Source organism: Hemitrygon akajei, chromosome 2 (assembly GCF_048418815.1).
Source record: "Hemitrygon akajei chromosome 2, sHemAka1.3, whole genome shotgun sequence".
Classification (NCBI taxonomy): Eukaryota; Metazoa; Chordata; class Chondrichthyes; order Myliobatiformes; family Dasyatidae; genus Hemitrygon; species Hemitrygon akajei.
This window is the reverse complement of record NC_133125.1, coordinates 213,226,810-213,245,141: the sequence shown is the minus strand read 5'-3', so window position 1 is coordinate 213,245,141 and position 18,332 is coordinate 213,226,810. Positions and strand designations below refer to the sequence as shown.

The following is an 18,332-nucleotide window of genomic DNA, read 5'->3' as shown; positions in this document are numbered from 1 at the left end:
GAGTGTCCATGTTCAACAAAACCATAGAATAATAACTCTAACTGGTTGAACACACCGACTGGGCATTAAACCAGTGTGCAAAATACAACGATCTCTGTAAATACAAAAAGAAAGAAATATCATACGAGGAATGTTTGACAGCTCTTGGTCTGTACTTGCTGGAATTAAGAAGGATGGAGGGTGGGGAATCTCATTGAAACCTTTCGAATGTTGAAAGACCAAGACAGCGTGGATGTGGAAAGGACGTTTCCCATGGTGGGGGAGTCCAGGACAAGCGGGGACAGCCTCGGTATAGAGGAGCGCCGATGTAAAACAGAGACGTGGAGAATTTTCTTCTGCCAGAGGGTGATGCATCTGTGGAATTTGTTACCACATATCGTCGTGGAGGCCAGGTCGTGGGGTGTATTTAAGCCAGAGATTGACAGGTTGTTGATTGGCCATGGGATCAAAGGTTACGGGGAGAAGGTCGAGGAATGGGGTTGAGGAAGGAAAAAAGAGGATCAGCCGTGATTGAATAGTGGAGCAGACTTGATGGGCCAAATGGCCTAATTCTGCTCCTATATCTTATGGTCTTATAATAAATGAGCAATAAATATCAAGAACATGAGTTATCTGAACAATTTTGTGGGGACACAGCTGCTTTTTACAAACTCCATGACAACCATGGTGTATTCATTCATATCCACAAATGAGTCCTTGAACAGGGCCCAGTCTGCTGACTCGAAGCGATCCTGTAGCCGTTCCTCTGTCTCCAGCGACCACCTCTTTGTGGTCCTAATTTCTGAAGCCTTGCTCTTCAGCCTCTTCTGTGACAGATTTCAGACTGTGACAGGCACTAACTGGCTGGAAGGAGGAAGGAAGGAAACATTCTGTTCCCCGCGCTGAAACTCATTGGCAGGGCTGTGGGGGCTTCCCGGGACTGGGTGTCGGGGCAAACTGCACAGTTCATTGGAGAGATCCCACTCCTCCCTCCACTTTCACTCTTGTTATTTGTGCGTTTCCAGGGCTGTCTTGTTACACATTTCATATTTCCATCGCTTATTGATTCAGTCGGAGGTTGGGACAGGGGTTTTGTTGGAAGTCTTTAGAATCTCATACAGGAGATTGATGGTTAGAGATGAACTGGATATTGTGTGCTGAGAAGAGGAGGACGGCATGGAGCATGTACACTGACAGACTGTTTGCGATGATTGTCTTAATGTCCTGTTTTACTGACTAAAGTGTGATTTGAATTTTCTGAACCTCATATTTTATTTGTTACGAGGGGAGGCCATTTGGGCCAGGGAGTCTGTGTGGAATCCAACAACAGTGACTTTTGTTCAATTTCCCTGTTATTTCCCCGGAAACTTATTACTCTTGAGTGCCAAATGAAGTAGGGGAATTCACAGCAGCCAATTAACCAATCAACCAACCCAACTCTGGGATGTGGGAGGACACTGGAGCTCCCAGGGGAAACCCATCAGTCTCAGACTGTGCAACTCCCAACAGACAGTCCCAGACAGGTCAGGATGGAGCCAGTGTCATTGATTGAAGTGAAGAAGCAGCTCCATTACTCTTTATAATCTAAAAGTTGCAAGCAATTGTCTCCCAGGACTCTCAGTCCTGTTAGTCACAGTCAGTCTGTGGGAAGCTGTTCCAGACATTCTGAGTGAACACAAATTGCCCCCGGCAGACGTCGTTTGTCCGCAGGCAGTTCCACACATGGGGGGGGGGGCTTGGAGAGGGGGATTTTCAGCAGCTTGACAAAACACTGACTCTCAAATTCTCCATTGTGATCTCGTCATGGCCAAAAGTTGGTCTGAAATATGAGGGTGATACTCAGTAACCGTTTCCTCAACCTCAGAGAGTCCAAATGGAGAACCTCACTGGATACAGTCCTGATCTGTAAATTGCTGATCCTTCTTATCAAAAGGTCACAGCTCAGGATATTGCTCTTCCCTATTGAAATTAAATCTAAGCTTTTTGAAAGGACATGATTCCATATTGTTTCTTTGGAAAATTTGTTTGCTGATGGCCTTAGCAACACGTCTCTGAACTGTAGTGTGCCAGTCACCTGTAAAAGTTAATGCTTTTCTGCAATGCAGCGGACTAAATCTATCTGGCCTCTGGTCACGTTGACTCCTGAAATGGTTGCATGAAGGTTGACATCTAATAATTCAACAAACTCAAGACTGACCTGAGTTCGGCTGCATCAGCTGAAGGTGGGACTTTGATAATTGCATCGACTTTGCTCTGAGGCCTTGAACTTGAGCATCAGTTTGACAGGCCATGTAATGCTTTAATATTTGTGGAAATTGGCATTTTGCATGCTGACACTGATTCCATTAAGACTACAGTCTGACCGTCACTACTCCTGGTAGCTCCATACTGAAACCAGGATTTCACAGATGAAGCAAAGAACATAATCAGCTGATCCAAAATCTCATCTGTGGTACAGTGCATAAACTCTGGTGCTGTTTAACCTCCACACGCCCTTTGTGTGTGTTAATTGTGGGACATGTCAGTCACTGGATTCAGGCCCATCTGCTGTTCAGTGATGGATGAATTCATCTTACTGAATTCAATCGCCTGTCAAAGTTGCATTAAAATTGAGTTATGTGTATGAACATTCATGTAGCAATTTCATCCCACAGCATCACTGTTTCACCCTGCATTGGAATGACGGGAAATCGGAGCGGCCCAATCACTGCTCAAATGGGACAGAATACCATGTCTCTTCAGACAGCCCAGTTCATGCACAACTGCTTCTTTTGAGATCTGGAGAAGAGTTTGGGTCTTGTGGAAGGTGTGAGTGGCTTGTACTTCCACATGGATCTTCACATTGAAATCCTTTAAATTTGGGTGTGTGTGTGGGGGGGCTACTCCATTTGGTGGGGGTCAAACACCTTCCTCCCTTTTTAAGCTGAATATCCTTTCTGAGTTTAATGTGAATCCAGTTTAATACCCAGCCCCACTGGCGTCTGTGTTTTCGGACTACTGGATTACTTCAGTGATGCTGCTCTGTGAATCTAGGCACAGCCCCTTATCATTATCATACAGATACTCCTCATTCATATCAGCCATCAGGAATTTAATGCTGGTGTTTCTCTCCCTTTTGACAGTATTAACTGTTTTTTTAGTAATAGTTCTGATAACAACCCTGGTCTGCACCCTATCACAGTCATTATACCTTCTCTCCATTGTACAGAACTTTGCAACTTAAAGCAAACTTGTCATCTTATTTTTCCCATTTTGGTGAAAGGTCCTTGGACCAAACATTGACTCTTTTTCTTTGCAAATGTTGCCTGGCCTGCTGAATTCTTCAGAAATTTGGTATACACCACAATATATTTACTTGTATATAATATTCCACTTCTGAATAACAGCAAGTTGTTGAAATGAACAATTTTGTCAACGTTCTCTTTTGTTTCCACAATTTTACCCTTTATTCTCTGCCATGTATTAAAAGCCTAGAGTGCACTTAACTCTTCTGGAGTTAATCAATACTTGTCCATTTGTTTAAACTGTGGGGGAATTTCTCCTTGTCTATGTTTTATAGAAAGCAAGAAATAACACAAAATACATTAAGTGCAATTTTTGACAGTGAAAGTCTTGATTGTACTCTGCCACTGTTTGCAGCCTGGTTTTTCAGTTGATCGATCACTTGCTGGCCCTTTGTGAGAAATGTTGCTGCATATGTTGGTCATGACAAACTTTGTGGCTCATATAGTATTATTGGTTCAGAGTTTAAATGACCAAGTTGTAATCCTGACCTCAGGTCTTGTTTGTGGAGTTTACACACTTTCTCTGTGACTGTGCAGGATTGCCCTGCATGCTTAGTTTCCTCACAGATCCCATAAACTCTCAGATTGGTAGGCTAATTGGTTGCTGTAAATACTGTAATGACCAGAGGAACATTTGGGGAGTTGATGTGAATGTGGGGAGAATAAAATGAATGAGGGAAGGATTAATGTCAGTGGGTGTTTGGTGTTAACACAAACTTTGTGGCCCAGCTGGCATGTTTCCATCCTGTTCCATTTTCTAAATCTATCAAAGTCAATAAAATATGCTAGTTAAAAGGATCCAGTGCTTTTGTGGCACATATGATGAATAAACTCTCCACACATGAGGGAACAGGAATCCCATGCTTCCTGACAGCTCCTCAGCAACATTTCCCAGCTACAATTCCCATTGGCTTGCCCAGCGCTGGTCAGAGTGTTGTTGAATCTTCACGAACAACTGGTTTAAACATGTACAGGAACAATATTTTTACTAATATGATACTGTGATGATTGTTCCTTTATATTATTGAACATTATAGTGTTCTGAATTATGTAAATACATTTTACAAATCTAATTATTGAAACCTTGACAATAATTTGACTATTTTAAATCAAGTTTGTTGGTTAGAAATGTTTTCTACATTTCTAAAGTGAAGTGGGGTGTTCCGTGCTGAACCTGGTGCCCCTTTGCCCAGTAACTTGTTCCCACCTTTTGTGGAGAGGTCAAGGGCATTTTTCACAGGTTATTGGGAGTGGGGTTGGTGAACATTGGTGCTGAGGACAGTGGGGGAGGGGATGCTCACAGCTTCCCCCAAATGACAGGACTAACATCTCTCTCTCTCTCTCTCCCCCCCTCACTTACCCCATAACCCCACAACCCCTCCCCCTCTCCCAGCTTGTCAGCCTCTCGACTCTTCTGCTGAGATGAGAGTGATTCACTACACTCTGCTGTTACTGAACGGGATTCTCATCTCACTCCAGGGTAATTATCACAAAATCTTGTTTGATTATGCTTCTTTATCTCACAGAGTAGACACATGGAATCAGAAGATGAAGCTTTGTATATTTATTACCTTATGAAATTGTCCACACTACTTAATTGCAATAAATGAATGTCCCATTCCTCTCCTTGAAAGTGAGATTATTGATGTCTATAATTACAAAAAAGTTTTCAAGTGCCTCTTATTTGGTTACAAAATATAAATTGCTAATATTCATATGAATTAATTTGTGAGATAGATGGAATGTATGAGCATTGAGTTTAGTTTTTGGTGTGTATCTAATCATTTCTGTTACAACTCCCAATAAACTTCTAAACACATACATGCGCCGACAAACACGCGCACACACAACACAGACACGCAGACACACAATTCTGTGGATGCTGGAAATCCAGAGTAACTCAGTAAATGTTGGAGGAATTCTGTCAGGTCAGGCAGCATCTGTGGAGAAGAATTAGAAGTCACTGTTCCATGCTGAGACCCTTCATCAGGCCTCCAGTGGTCCTAGATTCCTACGATTCCTTGCTGGGCCTTTCCCTTTTTACCAGCATTGCGTTTGGTGGATCAGACACACCCTTTATAGGAATCCCTTCCCCAGCAGTGTCTGAATGGCAGAACACCCTCCCCAGAAACACTGGGAGGCCGTCACCAGAAGTAACGGGGCAGTTCAAAGAAACAAAACATCAGCACATCCTCAAGAATAATTGATGTACCAATCTTGTAAATTGAGGAAGCAAAGTTTGGTTTGCATCCAGCAATACTTGTGAGGCCGGGTCATCATTAGGCTCTGTGCCAAATTCATGGCGTATAAATGATATGATATCTGTAATGGAATGTTAAACAGGCCGTGAATAACAAGTCAGGAATTAAGTCAGACCAGCCTTTCAAAGTGAAGATGCAACTCAATGTTGGTGGTTGTTAATTATGTATATTTCCACTAATTACATTACCCTACAACACCCCCTCCCCATAGTTCACTAAAACCATCATTGTGAACCTGTCCGGAGTTTGGACGAGCCATACAGCTCAGGTTTTGTGTTCCATGGGAGGAGGAACAGCAGGTGCCTCGGCTCCTCCAGAGGAGTGTTGACACACTCATGGTCATGTTGTGACAGCAGGTGCATGGTAGCAGAATCCTCCAAATCCTGGTGGGTCGGTTTAAGGCGATCTACCAAAATATGTTCAGAGTTACCCCTCTTATCTGTGATAACGGTCTTTTCTCCCCATTCCAAAACGTGGAGCGGGCTATCATTAGGGGCCTAAGGGGATGTTATTGTGCATCATGGCGGACAAATTCAAATGAGGCAGAATGTAGGTCAACAGGAATCCAAGAGAGCTGTTCACCATGATGGGAGGTAGGAATAGGTGGAAAGGATTTGAATTTACTGAGGAGGGTGGAACGCTTTGAATGGTCGACAAGGCAGTCGTGGTGTCAGGAGTGTAATCACCTGGCACTCGGAATGGCTGCCCTTATACCAACAGCCATGGATGACTGCAGGTCCTCTTGGAGCTGTTCTGAGCCCCAGGAGGACCCACGGGAGATGATCATGCCAACACCCATAGGTCAGGGAGCCCTCAGAGCAGCCTTTCAGGAGCGGTGAAACCACTCACATAGGCCGTTGGACTGTGGGGATACGCTGTGGTGTGAGGAACCATCTCTGCTAAATTCCAGAGTGTGTTGGTAACTTGTCATCAGGAACATGCATCTGCCTAATTCTGGTATATATCTCCAAGCAATCAGACACAGAGGAAAATTGTCATGTAGATATTTAGAGCAATATTGTCAATGCTCTTTTGAATAGAGAATGTATTTTTAACTGACCTTTCTTGAAAAGAAAACAGACAGTTAAGCTTAGTTTACCTTTCTTGGAATTAATCTTTCTTTCCCTTCCATAACTTTTAAAAACTCATAAGGCAAACAATTTTTTTTTCAACTCTGGGTCAAAGCTAAGATAGCACACATGGATTTCACCTTCAACTGAAATGAGATGATTTTTATCCTTGCTCTTGTTGCTTGTTCAGCAAGGAAAAGCTTGCTCACACGTGTAAGAGGTTGAAAACTGCAGCAAAATGTTCATTGCTTTCCGATGAATGGGAAGATACTCTTCTTCAGAAATCCAGAACTTGTCCAGGGTCAGGTCAGTAAATCTAATCTTGAGTGCATGATCAGAGTGCAGCTCACAAAGTTCATCCTCTTCCCTCAAAGTCAGGTTCTCAGGCTGAGCAGAAGATTCAGAGAAAGATTCCCTCAACCAGTCATACTCTTGTGTTGAAATGGAGAGAAATGACTGTTCAATTTAGTTCTGCAGTTCTTCCAGGTGGTTTTCAATAAGAGTCAAGACTTTCTGATATCCATTCTCACTCTCAAGCCCAAACAGCAGTGGAAACATATCAAGATTTTTTTTTCCGCAATGTGATTTTTCAAAGGATTCAGTTTCCTTTTAACTCCAAGAAACTTGTCATGAAGTCAAAACATTTTCTCCAGGACATTGCAGAGCCTTGTTCAACTGGTTCATATGATGAAAAAATGTCTGTTAAGTAGCTAGTTTCTGAAGCCATTCTTCATCTTCAAAGCACTCAGCAAAATCTGGCCTACTATTTTCTAGAAAGTACACCTGCAATTCACCGTTCACTCAGACACCCTGTTGAAAACTCTTTCTCTGCTCAGCCACCAGATTTCTGTATGTAGCAGGAGATCGGTGTGCTCTTTGTCCAGGGTTTCTCACAGTCCTTTAAACATTCTCCAGTGAACTGGTCTTAAAACTACTTAATAACATGCTTCCTGAATGCTTTAAATGACAGTGACTTTATTTTCAAAGCTTTAATCTTTTTTTAGAGATTCCAATAGCTGTTTAAAATAATCAGCACAATTATGTGTCAAATGGCTGTGATCTGTAGTTAAGTGTCTTTTCAATGTTGCTGGAGCCATTGCTGCATTTGTAAGTTGTTTGCTACAGACTGGGCTCAATGGAATCGGACAACGTGGATCACCAGTCCATGTAAAACCCATTGATGAGCAGTTCTCATTGTAAAAACAGACTGTCCACTGTTGCATTACCGCAGTGAAATGACTCAGAAGATTGTAATTCTGCTTCATTAACCTTATCAGAAATGACCATAGGCCTAGGCCAAGTATCCTCTTCCATCTCACACCTCCTCTTCAGAAATCACCACACTGGACAGACTTCAGAGTGAAAATTTCCCTCCAAATTTTCTACTTCGCCTGTAGTTTGTTCACTCCCAAAAGTCAGTTGGTGGTGTGTAAGGGGAAGTCGGGTGAGGTCACGCGTACCGTCCACTTCTCCGTGCTCTCACCAATTATCAACGGCCTCCAGATCTCAGGTCAGAAACAGAATGGACTCAACCAAATAAACACTGTCCTACTGCGCACTGCCATACTGGGCTAAGGTTGCCAATGGGGCTGCTCGGTCACTGTCCACCACTCTGAGCGCTAGCATCACGCATTGCGCGAAGTTCAAAAACGATATTTTTTTAACATCATAATCATGATCTCTCGTGGAACCCTGGCTGAGAAACCTGCAAACGATTGATGAAGGTCAATACACCGTATGCCTTCCTAACACGGAGACAACCTGTGCAGCTGCTTTGAGTGTTCAATGGATTCGGACCCCGATCTCTCTGATCCTCCAAACTGCCAAGAGTCTTAACATTAATACTATATTCTGCTATCATATTTGACCTACCAAAATGAACCACCTCCAACGTATCTGGCTTGAACCCCATCTGCCACTTCTCAGACCAGTTTTGCATCCTATGGATGTCCCGCTGTAACCTCTGACAGCCCTCCACACTATCCACAACACCTCCAACCTCTGTGTCATCATGTTCAATTGAGAGTAGTGATGGAGCCTCAAGCTCCCAGGAGTGATGTTTGATTGGGAGTAGGATGGGGCCTCAAGATCCCAGGAGTGATGTTTGATTGGGAGTAGTGATGGAACCTCAAGATCCCAGGAGTGATGTTTGATTGAGAGTAGTGATAGACCCTCAAGATCCCAGGAGTGATGTTTGATTGTGAGTAGTGATGGAGCCTCAAGATCCCAGGAGTGATGTTTGATTGAGAGTAGTGATAGAGCCTCAAGATACCAGGAGTGATGTTTGATTGGGATTAGTGATGGAGCCTCAAGATCCCAGGAGTGATGTTTGATTGGGAGCAGTGATGGAGCCTCAAGATCCCAGGAGTGATGTTTGATTGAGAGTAGTGATGGGGCCTCAAGATGCCAGGAGTGATGTTTGATTGGGAGTAGTGATGGAGCCTCAAGATCCCAGGAGTGATGTTTAATTGGGAGTAGTGATGGAGCCTCAAGTTTTTGCAGTTTATATAAAAAAAATGACGACTGGACAATGTCTATATAAGCTACTTCAACCCTCAAAAGTTGGACTTTGAGCACTTGGAATGCAATAAACTTTTCTCATCAATTTTCTTGATTGTAATTTGGGCTTTTCTGTCCAGCTTCGGCTTGGCTGGATTTCACATAGAGATTTCCGTGCTGAGTTCCACCCACACCATTACCCACCCTCAGACCCAAACCACCCCTTTCTTCATGCCTGTTGGGTGGGTTGCGGTGGAGTAGCTGTGGGATGTTATTTTCCACCCCGCTGCTCTGTGGGATGCCAAAACTATTTTGATGGTTCGAGGGGATGGGGTAGAAGCAGGGGCAGAACCAATATATTTTTTAATATTGTTATTATAATCCATAGTAAATTTATATACAAACTTCTGTTAAAACCAGCTACCAACTTACCCATTTCTATTTCATGGTATGTAATCAAAATCCTAATACTTGCTGAGATTTTTTTTTCATTTGAGTTCACAGTCCTGGTTGTGTTGTAGTTTGAACTGTATATTGGGTAACACGTTCCTCATCAATGTTCAATATGGGTTCCTTGTCTTATCAATTATTTCTCTCCAGGTGATTTTATCCTACTTGTACCCAATGAGCCTTTTGTAGCCATTGCAGGTGAAGATGTTGTACTGGAATGTGACCTGTACCCACCAATCTCTACCAGCAACATGGCAGTGCAGTGGCTGAAATCAGGTCTCAGCTCACCCATCCACGTGTACAGATATGGACAAGATGACCCCCTCGCTCAACACCAGGATTACAGAGGAAGGACAGAACTGTTTAAAGATGAAATTACCAATGGAAACATTTCCCTCAGAATAAAGAACGTAAGGCGAGATGATGAAGGGCAATATATATGCTTAGTTGAAGACAGAACTGACTTCAAACAATCTGCAGTTGAACTGCGTGTTCTCGGTGAGTATTATTGCCATTTGTACCAAGGTATAGTGGGAAGCTTTTGTTTTGCATGCCATCCTGATAGATCATTTCAACATCAATATATTGAGGTAGTAAAATGAAATCAATGTGGAATATGCTGCTGTTGTTGCAGAGAAATTACAGTGCAAGTAATTACACAATAAGCTGTGAGGGCTGCATTGAGTTAGACTGGGGGTACAAGTGATCAAATGGTAGTGTGTGAGAGGTCTATTCAGGAGTTTGATAACCATGGCATAGAAACTGTCCTTGAGTCTGGTGGTTCGTTCTCTCGGGGCTTTGTATCTCCTACTCAATGGGAGAGGGGAAAAGAGAGAATTACCAGGGTGGGTTGGGTCTGTGATTATATCGGCTGCTTTCCCAAGCCAGTGGGAAGTGTAGACAGAATCAGTGGAAGAATCTGGTTTGCATGAAGGACCAGGCTTTGTTCACAACTCTTCAGTTTCTTCTCAAACCTTAGTCACAGAGTCATAGAAAATTCTAACACAGAAACAGGCCCTTTGGCCCATGTAGTCCATGCTGGATCATTTAAATTGCCTACCCCCATTGATTTGCACTGGGACCATGGCCCTCCACACCCCTGCCAACCATGTACAGTCCCTAACCAAACTTCTCTTAAACATTGAAATTGACCTTGCATGCTCTGCTTGTGTTGGCAGCTTGTTCCACACTCTCACGAACCTCAGAGTGAAGAAGTTTCCCCTCATGAGACCATTAAACTTTTCACCTTTCACCCTTAACCCATGAACTCTGATTGTAGTCCCACACAACCTCAATGGAAAAAGACTGCTTGCATTTACCCTGTCTATATGCCTCATAATATTGAATCTCTCTGTCAAATCTCCTCTCAAGTCTTCTGTGTTCCAAGGCATAACGTCCTAACCTATTCAATCTGTCTTTGTAACTCAGATCCTACAGACCTGGCAACATCTCCTGTCGTCAATATTTTGATTTATAAAGGCCAATGTGCCAAAAATTTTCTTAGTGACCCTGTTGACCCATGACACTGCTTTCAACAAATTCTGGAACTGTATTCCCAGATTCCATTGTTCTACCACAATCTTCAGTGTCCTATCACTCGCTGTGTGAGACCTATCCTGGTTGGTCCTATGAAGAACAACACTTTGCACCTGCCTGTATTAAATACCACCTGCCATATTTCATTTCATTTTTCAGCTGGTCCAGATCCCACTGCAAGCCATGATAGACTTCCTCATTGTCCACTACACCCCCAGTTTTGGTGTCATCTGTAAATTTGCTGATCCAGTGAACCACATTATCATCTAGCTCATTGAGAGAGATGACAAACAACAATGTACCCAGCACCGATCCCTCTGGCACTCCACTAGGCACATGCCTCCAGTCAAAGAGGCAACCCTCTATTACCAAGCTGTGGCTTCCCCTACAGAGCCAATGTCTAATCCAATTTACTACCTCATCTTGAATGCTGAGTTACTGAACTGTCTTGAAAAACCTCCCATGTAGGACCTTGTCAAACGCCTTACTAAAGTCATTGTAGGCAACATCCACTACAACTCCAATTTAAACCATTCTGTGCCCCTCCTCCCCTGTTCCCCACACACCCTCCCCCCACCACCGTGTGAAGCATGAGCAAACCTTCCTGTGAGGATGGTAGACCTCCTCCATCTCCAGTACAGTCCGTCTCTTTTGTGCAGGTCCCACCTTCCCTAGAAGAGAGTGTAATGATCCAAATATCTTGTGCCCTCCCTCCTGCACCAACTCCTTAGCCATGAGTTAAAGGGTGTAACCTTCATATTTTTGTTCTCAATAGTGTATGGTATGCATAGCAATCCTGCAGTCAGAACCCAGGAAGTCCTGCCCTTTAACTTGGCACCTAACTTCCTGAACTGACTTTGCAGAACAGCATCACTCTTCCTGCCTATGTTATCGGTAACTACGTGGACCACAACCTCTGGCTGCTGACCATCCCACTTTGGAATGCTGAGGACTCGATCCAAGATGTCCCGGAGCTTGTCACCCGGGACACAACATACCATCCAGGAATCTTGTTTTCATCCACAGAACCTCTTTTCCGTTCTCCTCAGTAAAGTATCCCCTATCACCACAAGTTGCCTCTTCTACTGCCCCCCCCCCCCACCTTCTCTTCTGCTAGGTCAGCACTTGGCACAGTAACCAAAGTACCTGTTGTTGTGGTGGACGGCCACAGGGGTACTTTTTATTAAAATTTTCAATCTGTTTTATAGATTTTAAACAAAAAAAGGATACAAATCAGAGGAGAAGTTATAAGAAACACATAATGCAAAAAGTGTACAAACAACAAAAGGGATATATACTATCAAAGTCATAGAAACCAGAACTCCTCCTGACAGATCATAGGAAAAAAAAGATTAGAAATTTTTGATACACTAACCTAACTTAAAACAAAGAAAAAAGAGACTGGGCAGTCCATTTGAGGATAAAATTAAAAGAGAAAAAAGAAAACATACTTCTAGTCAGTTCTGAACCTTTATGAATGACGAGGGACAAAACGAAACAAACAAAAAACAAAAAAAGGGGTTACCTAAAAAAATTAAAAAGAGAGGAAAAAATTTAAATCAAATGAAAATACTGAATAAAAGGTCACCAGACTTGTTCAAAATTAAAAGATGTGTCAAACGTCCGGCTTCTAATTTTCTCCAAACTTAAGCAGGACATAATGGAGGAGAGTCAATAAAAAACAGTAGGTGGATTAGAATCTTTCCAGTATAACAAGATAGCTGTCCTAGCCAGTAAGGTTGAAAAGGCTGTCACATGTTGAGAGGAAATGGGAACACTTTCTGTTTCCTTTGGAATAATCCCAAAAATTGCTGTAAGTGAGTTAGGTTGTAAGTCCACACCTATAACTTTTGATAATGTTCTAAAAACATCCCTCCAAAAATTGTTTAACTTTGCACAGGACCAAAGCATATGAGTTAGAGTAGCCACCTCGGCGTTGCATCTGTCACAGGTGGGGCTTATGTTAGAAATATATTCGCTAGTTTATCTTTGGACATATGCGCCCTGTGTACTATCTTAAACTGAATTAGGGAGTGATGTCCGCAAATAGATGAATTATTAACGAGATAATAAATTTTACTCCATTGATCATCTGAAAGTGAGTGCTGAAGTTCCATTTCCCAAGCACATTTAACCTTATCATTAGGCATCGTACGAGCATTCATTAATGGTTTATATATAATGGCTGTCAATCGTTTTTGAAGCAGTTTGAGCTGAAAAATAGCATGTATCATATTTCAAAATGCTGGTGGAACACAGCAGGCCAGACAGCATCTATAAGGATCTCCTATAAGGATGCTGCCTGGCCTGCTGTGTTCCACCAGCATTTTGTGTGTGTTGTTTGAATTTCCAGCATCTGCAGATTTCCCCATGTATCATTTTGGTAATTGAACAAATGGAGAATTCGGTAGAAAATCAGATTAAAAATTCCTAACTTGCAAGTATCTAAAAAAATGTGCACTAGATACAGTATATCATATTTATCCACTAACTGTGAAAAAGACAAACAATCCTCTGAAAACGAATCTAAAAAAGTTTTTATTCCCTTGGTTTTCCATATTAAAAAGACCTTATCCAGAGTTGATGGTTTAAAGAAAAAATTAAAATGGATATTACGAGAGAGTACGAAGTTATTTAATTCAAAAGACCTAAGAAACTGAAACCAAATTTTTTAAGTATGTTTAACAATAGGACCAAGACCTTGTCTACCTATCCTGGAGAACGAAAAAGGAAGAGGAGCTCCTAGTAAAGAAGCTAAAGGAAACCCCCTTACTGAATTGTCCTACAAATGTAACCATGAAGGGCAGTCCTGGTTATCTATACCGTGAATCCAGAAGGTGATATAATGAATATTAATTGCCCAATAATAAAATCTAAAGTTTGGTAACACCAGTCCTCCATCTTTTTTTGATTTTTGCAATAAAGATTTATTCACTCTGGAGCTTTTATTATTCCAAATGAATGACAGGATCATGGAATCTATTCTATCAAAAAACATTTTCGGAACAAAAGATGGAACCACTTGAAATCTATATAAAAATTTCGGTAAAATAACAATTTTTATAGCATTTATTCGACCAATTAATGACATCGACATAGACGACCATTTAGAGAGCATTTATTGTGTGTATTCAATTAAAGGAGAAAAATTATACTTATATAGGTCTTTAAAATTTTTAGTAATTTTAATCCCAAGTTAAGTAAAATAGACTTTAGCAATATTAAAAAATATTTGATCATAATAATCAGAGTAATTATTAATAGGAAATAATTCACTTTTATATAAGACCATAAGATATAGGAGCAGAGAAAATACTAAATTCAGTAAATATAGATAACATAAAGGGAATAGATTTCCTAGCGTCTGAAATTTAAACTAATAAATCATCCACATATAATGAAACCTTATGTAGTTTATCCCCTCTCTTAATACCCTGCACAGAATTAGAATCCCTAAGAGTAATAGCAAGTGGTTCTAAAACCAAATTAAATAATAAAGGACGGAGAGGACAGCCCTGACAGGTTCCTCTATATAATCTAAAGTAAGGAGACTTTTAATTATTAGTTATAACCGCAGCCACTGGGGCTTGATAAATCAATTTGATCCAGGAAGTAAATCCCACACCAAAATTAAACCTCTTCAAAACCTGAGACAGATAAGGCCACTCCACCCTGTCAAAAGCTTTCTCTGCATCCAGAGACACAATACATTCAGATTCTTTAACTGAGGGGGAATAAATGATGTTTAACAGTCTTCAAATATTAAAATGTGAGTACCTATTTTTAATAAATCCAGTTTGGTCATTTGAGATAACAGTAGGCAGCAAATTCTCAAGTCTATTGGCTAAAATCTTAGAGAGGATTTTAAAATCTACATTCAGTGATGAGATAGGTCTATAGGATGCACATTCCAATAAATCTTTTCCTTTGTTAGGAATCAATGAAATTAATGCCTCATTAAAAAGTTTTTGGAAGATTCCTAGAGGATATAGAATCAGTAAAAGTTTGACAAAGATGTGGTATAAGCATTTCATTGAAAGTCTTATAAAATTCCATTGTATACCCATCTGGTCCCAGAGCTTTCCCTAATTGCATAGAGGATATAGCTTTAACTATTTCCTCCTGTTTAATAGGTGCATCTAATGTATTAATAGCTCGAGTTGAAATTTTAGGTATATTTAATTTTTGCAAAAATCTATTCATAATAAAAGTACTATCAGAGAATTCAGATTTATAAAGATTGGAGTAAAAATCCATAAATGTCTTATTAATTTCATAAGGATCTAATGTTTCAGTTCTGTCTGGTCTGCGTATTTTCAAAATCTGTTTTCTAGCCATGGCCGCTTTTAACTGACCAGCCAAAAGTTTACCTGACTTCTCTCCATGTATATGAAATAAACTTTTAATTTAAAAAATTTGCTGTTCAATAGGGAAGGTCAGAAGCAAATCATATTGTGTTTGAAGTTCAACCCTTTCCTTATATAAATCTTCAGTTGGTTTTACTGAATACGTTTTATCTATCTCTCTAATTTTATTAGTAAGCACTGACAGTTCCCCTTTAGTTTTCTTTCTAAAAGCTGCTGAATATGAAATTATCTGTCCCCTAAGGAAAGATTTCATCGTATCCCATACAACCAAGTTTGACATTCCTTCAGTTGTATTAAATTCAAAAAATATGGAAATTTGCTCCTTAATAAAACTAACAAAGGCTGGGTCCTGTAACAATATGGGGTTCAATCTCCACTGTGACATTTTCAAAAAACTATCAGAGAGTTTCAGGGTTAATTTCAGAGGCGCGTGATCTGACGACGCAATGACGTCATACACACACTCAACAACAGAATGTAGCAAACGTGTATCTAAAAAAAAGTAATCAATTCTAGAATATTTATGATGAATGTGTGAAAAAAATGAAAAATATTTGTCATTAGTGTGTTTATATCTCCAGATATCTACCAGGCCATATTCTAGTAGAAAAAAATTAATATAAGCCGCTGCTTTATTGGGAAGCGACGGATTGGTTGATGGCCTGTCGATCCCCGGATTCACACAGCAATTAAGGTCACCGCTCATAATCAGCTTATATTCATTCAGATTCGGTAGCTCAGAGAAAAGCTTCTTAAAAAATTCAGGACTGTCCAAATTAGCTGTGTATACACACACCAAAGCTACCCTTTGATCACATAATAAACAGGTGACAATTAAATATCTTCCAATCGAATCAGTAATAGTATTAAAATGCACAAAAGGGATTTTAGAGTTAACAAAAATAGATACTCCTCTAACTTTACTAGTCAACCAAGAATGATATAAAGGGCCTTTCTAAAATTAAACAAAATAGTCATCATCTTGTCTCCATACATGATTTTCTTGCGCAAAAATACTATCTGCATTAAGTGTTTTTAATTTCTTAAAAATCTTTTTACGCTTAATAGGATGATCCACACCATTCAGATTCCGAGAGATTATATTAATTTTATTAACATCCATGTTTAAGATTTAATTCGATATTTTATAAAGAAAACTAATGCACAGGCACACATTTAACCAAAAGGATCAGCTATGACTAGCAGGAGTGAGATGTTTGAGAGAAAATGTCCATCAAAAAAACCACCCAATCGAGAAAGGAAACCTATTCTAATAGCCCCCCCACCTGCAAAGCCCAAAAAACAGCAACTAATAGGCTGATCGCATGCTAACTAATAACCCTTGACCCTATCCTCCATTTTGCAGCTACGCATATTAAAATTGAAATACTCATCCCCCCACAATTTAGCCATAATAAAAAAGACAAACAAATTTCAAATATTGCAATGTTATGTCTAACAATAATAAAAACGTAACTGGCGACGGCCATCTTAAATTCATCTGAAGTATATTAATCATGTATTCAGAGAAAAGTGAATCCAAGCAAATAAAATTAAAACCAAAGTTCTTTCTTTCAAAAAAACTTACAAGTCATACAGAAAATTAGATGAATATATATATATATATATATCAAACCTAAAACTATATTAATATTGAGACAAACAAAAGAATAGAAAAAATAATTCAAGCCAGGTCCTATACAGACCTCTATAATATAATACTCTAAAAGTCCCCTACAAAGCAATTATGAATATATACTAATTATTAACAAATAAAGAGAAAAATTAAATCAGCCAAGTCCCATATGGACTTTCAAAAAATGTAGAATAGACTTTGCTCAGAACATCTATAAACATCTCATACATCAGAGTTACCTATTCAGGTTACATTCGGCTTAGCTTGGAGATTTTTAATACACTGCCAGCCCTCATCAGAGGAGTAGATCCTCTGTGGCTGAGAATCAGCAGGAAAGATTATCAGCCACGCTGGGTACCGAAGGGATGGATGGAGATTTTTCTTATACATTTCGCTCATGACTTCTCAGTATTTCCTTCTTTCGGCAAAAATCTCAGGGGGAAAATCTTCAACTATACGAATTTCTGTTGATTTAAAGATGAACTTTCGCTTTCTTCTGGCCTCTCGAAGTATGGCTTCTTTGGTTGTATAATAACGCAAACAAAGCACGATTGGCTGAGGGTGTAATTCAGATGAACATCGAAATCCTGGAATTCTGTGGAGTCTATCGAGTAAAGGGCTTGCTTCAAGGGTCTCACTAAAAAGTGAGTACAGCATATCTGAGAAGAACTTTAACAGGTCACCAGCTTCAGTATTTTCAGGCAGACCCAGTATACGCAAATTCCTCCGACGAGCTCTACTGTCTAACTATATCATTTTTTTCTTCATTTTGGATGGTTCCGAGGTAATTTCATTAATTTTCATTTCCATCGAAGACATCTTCACTTCTTGATCTTTAATAGTTTGCCTGAATCGTTCGTGTTCGTTCTTGATTCGATGTGTAGTCTGCTTGAGCATCTGAAATTGGAAGTCCAAATTCTTCAAAGATTCTTGGACATTAAAAATAGATTTTTCAAGCTTCCAGTTGTTATCCATCAGCTTATTAATCTTAGTATTGAGTGATCCAAATTCAAACTTCATATCTTGTATTGAAGAGAGTATTCCTGCTAAAGTAACAAGTTCCTCCAGTTTCTTTATTTGCTCAGTTTGTTATGTTTCGGGAAAAGTCTTGCCGCTTCTCAATTCAATACCAGATCGACTTCCGGCCATCGTAATTAAATCATGAGTCCTTCAACAAAAGTAATAAATCATCAGACTTGAAAGGAATCTGTCAGTGGGATGTACAACATATAAAAAAGTGGAGCCACTGT

The 18,332-nt window shown here is 40.2% G+C and overlaps 1 protein-coding gene across 1 annotated transcript in view; it reads left to right on the top strand.

Moving 5' to 3' along the window:
- LOC140720593 (butyrophilin subfamily 1 member A1-like) overlaps positions 1-18,332 on the top strand; it is a 327,454-nt gene that overhangs the window by 3,002 nt on the left and 306,120 nt on the right. Inside the window, exons 2-3 of the mRNA XM_073035429.1 lie at positions 4,657-4,743; positions 9,694-10,041. Of these exons, the coding sequence (XP_072891530.1) occupies positions 4,686-4,743; positions 9,694-10,041 (406 nt within the window). The 5' untranslated portion in view covers positions 4,657-4,685. The remainder of the gene's footprint in view (positions 1-4,656; positions 4,744-9,693; positions 10,042-18,332) is intronic.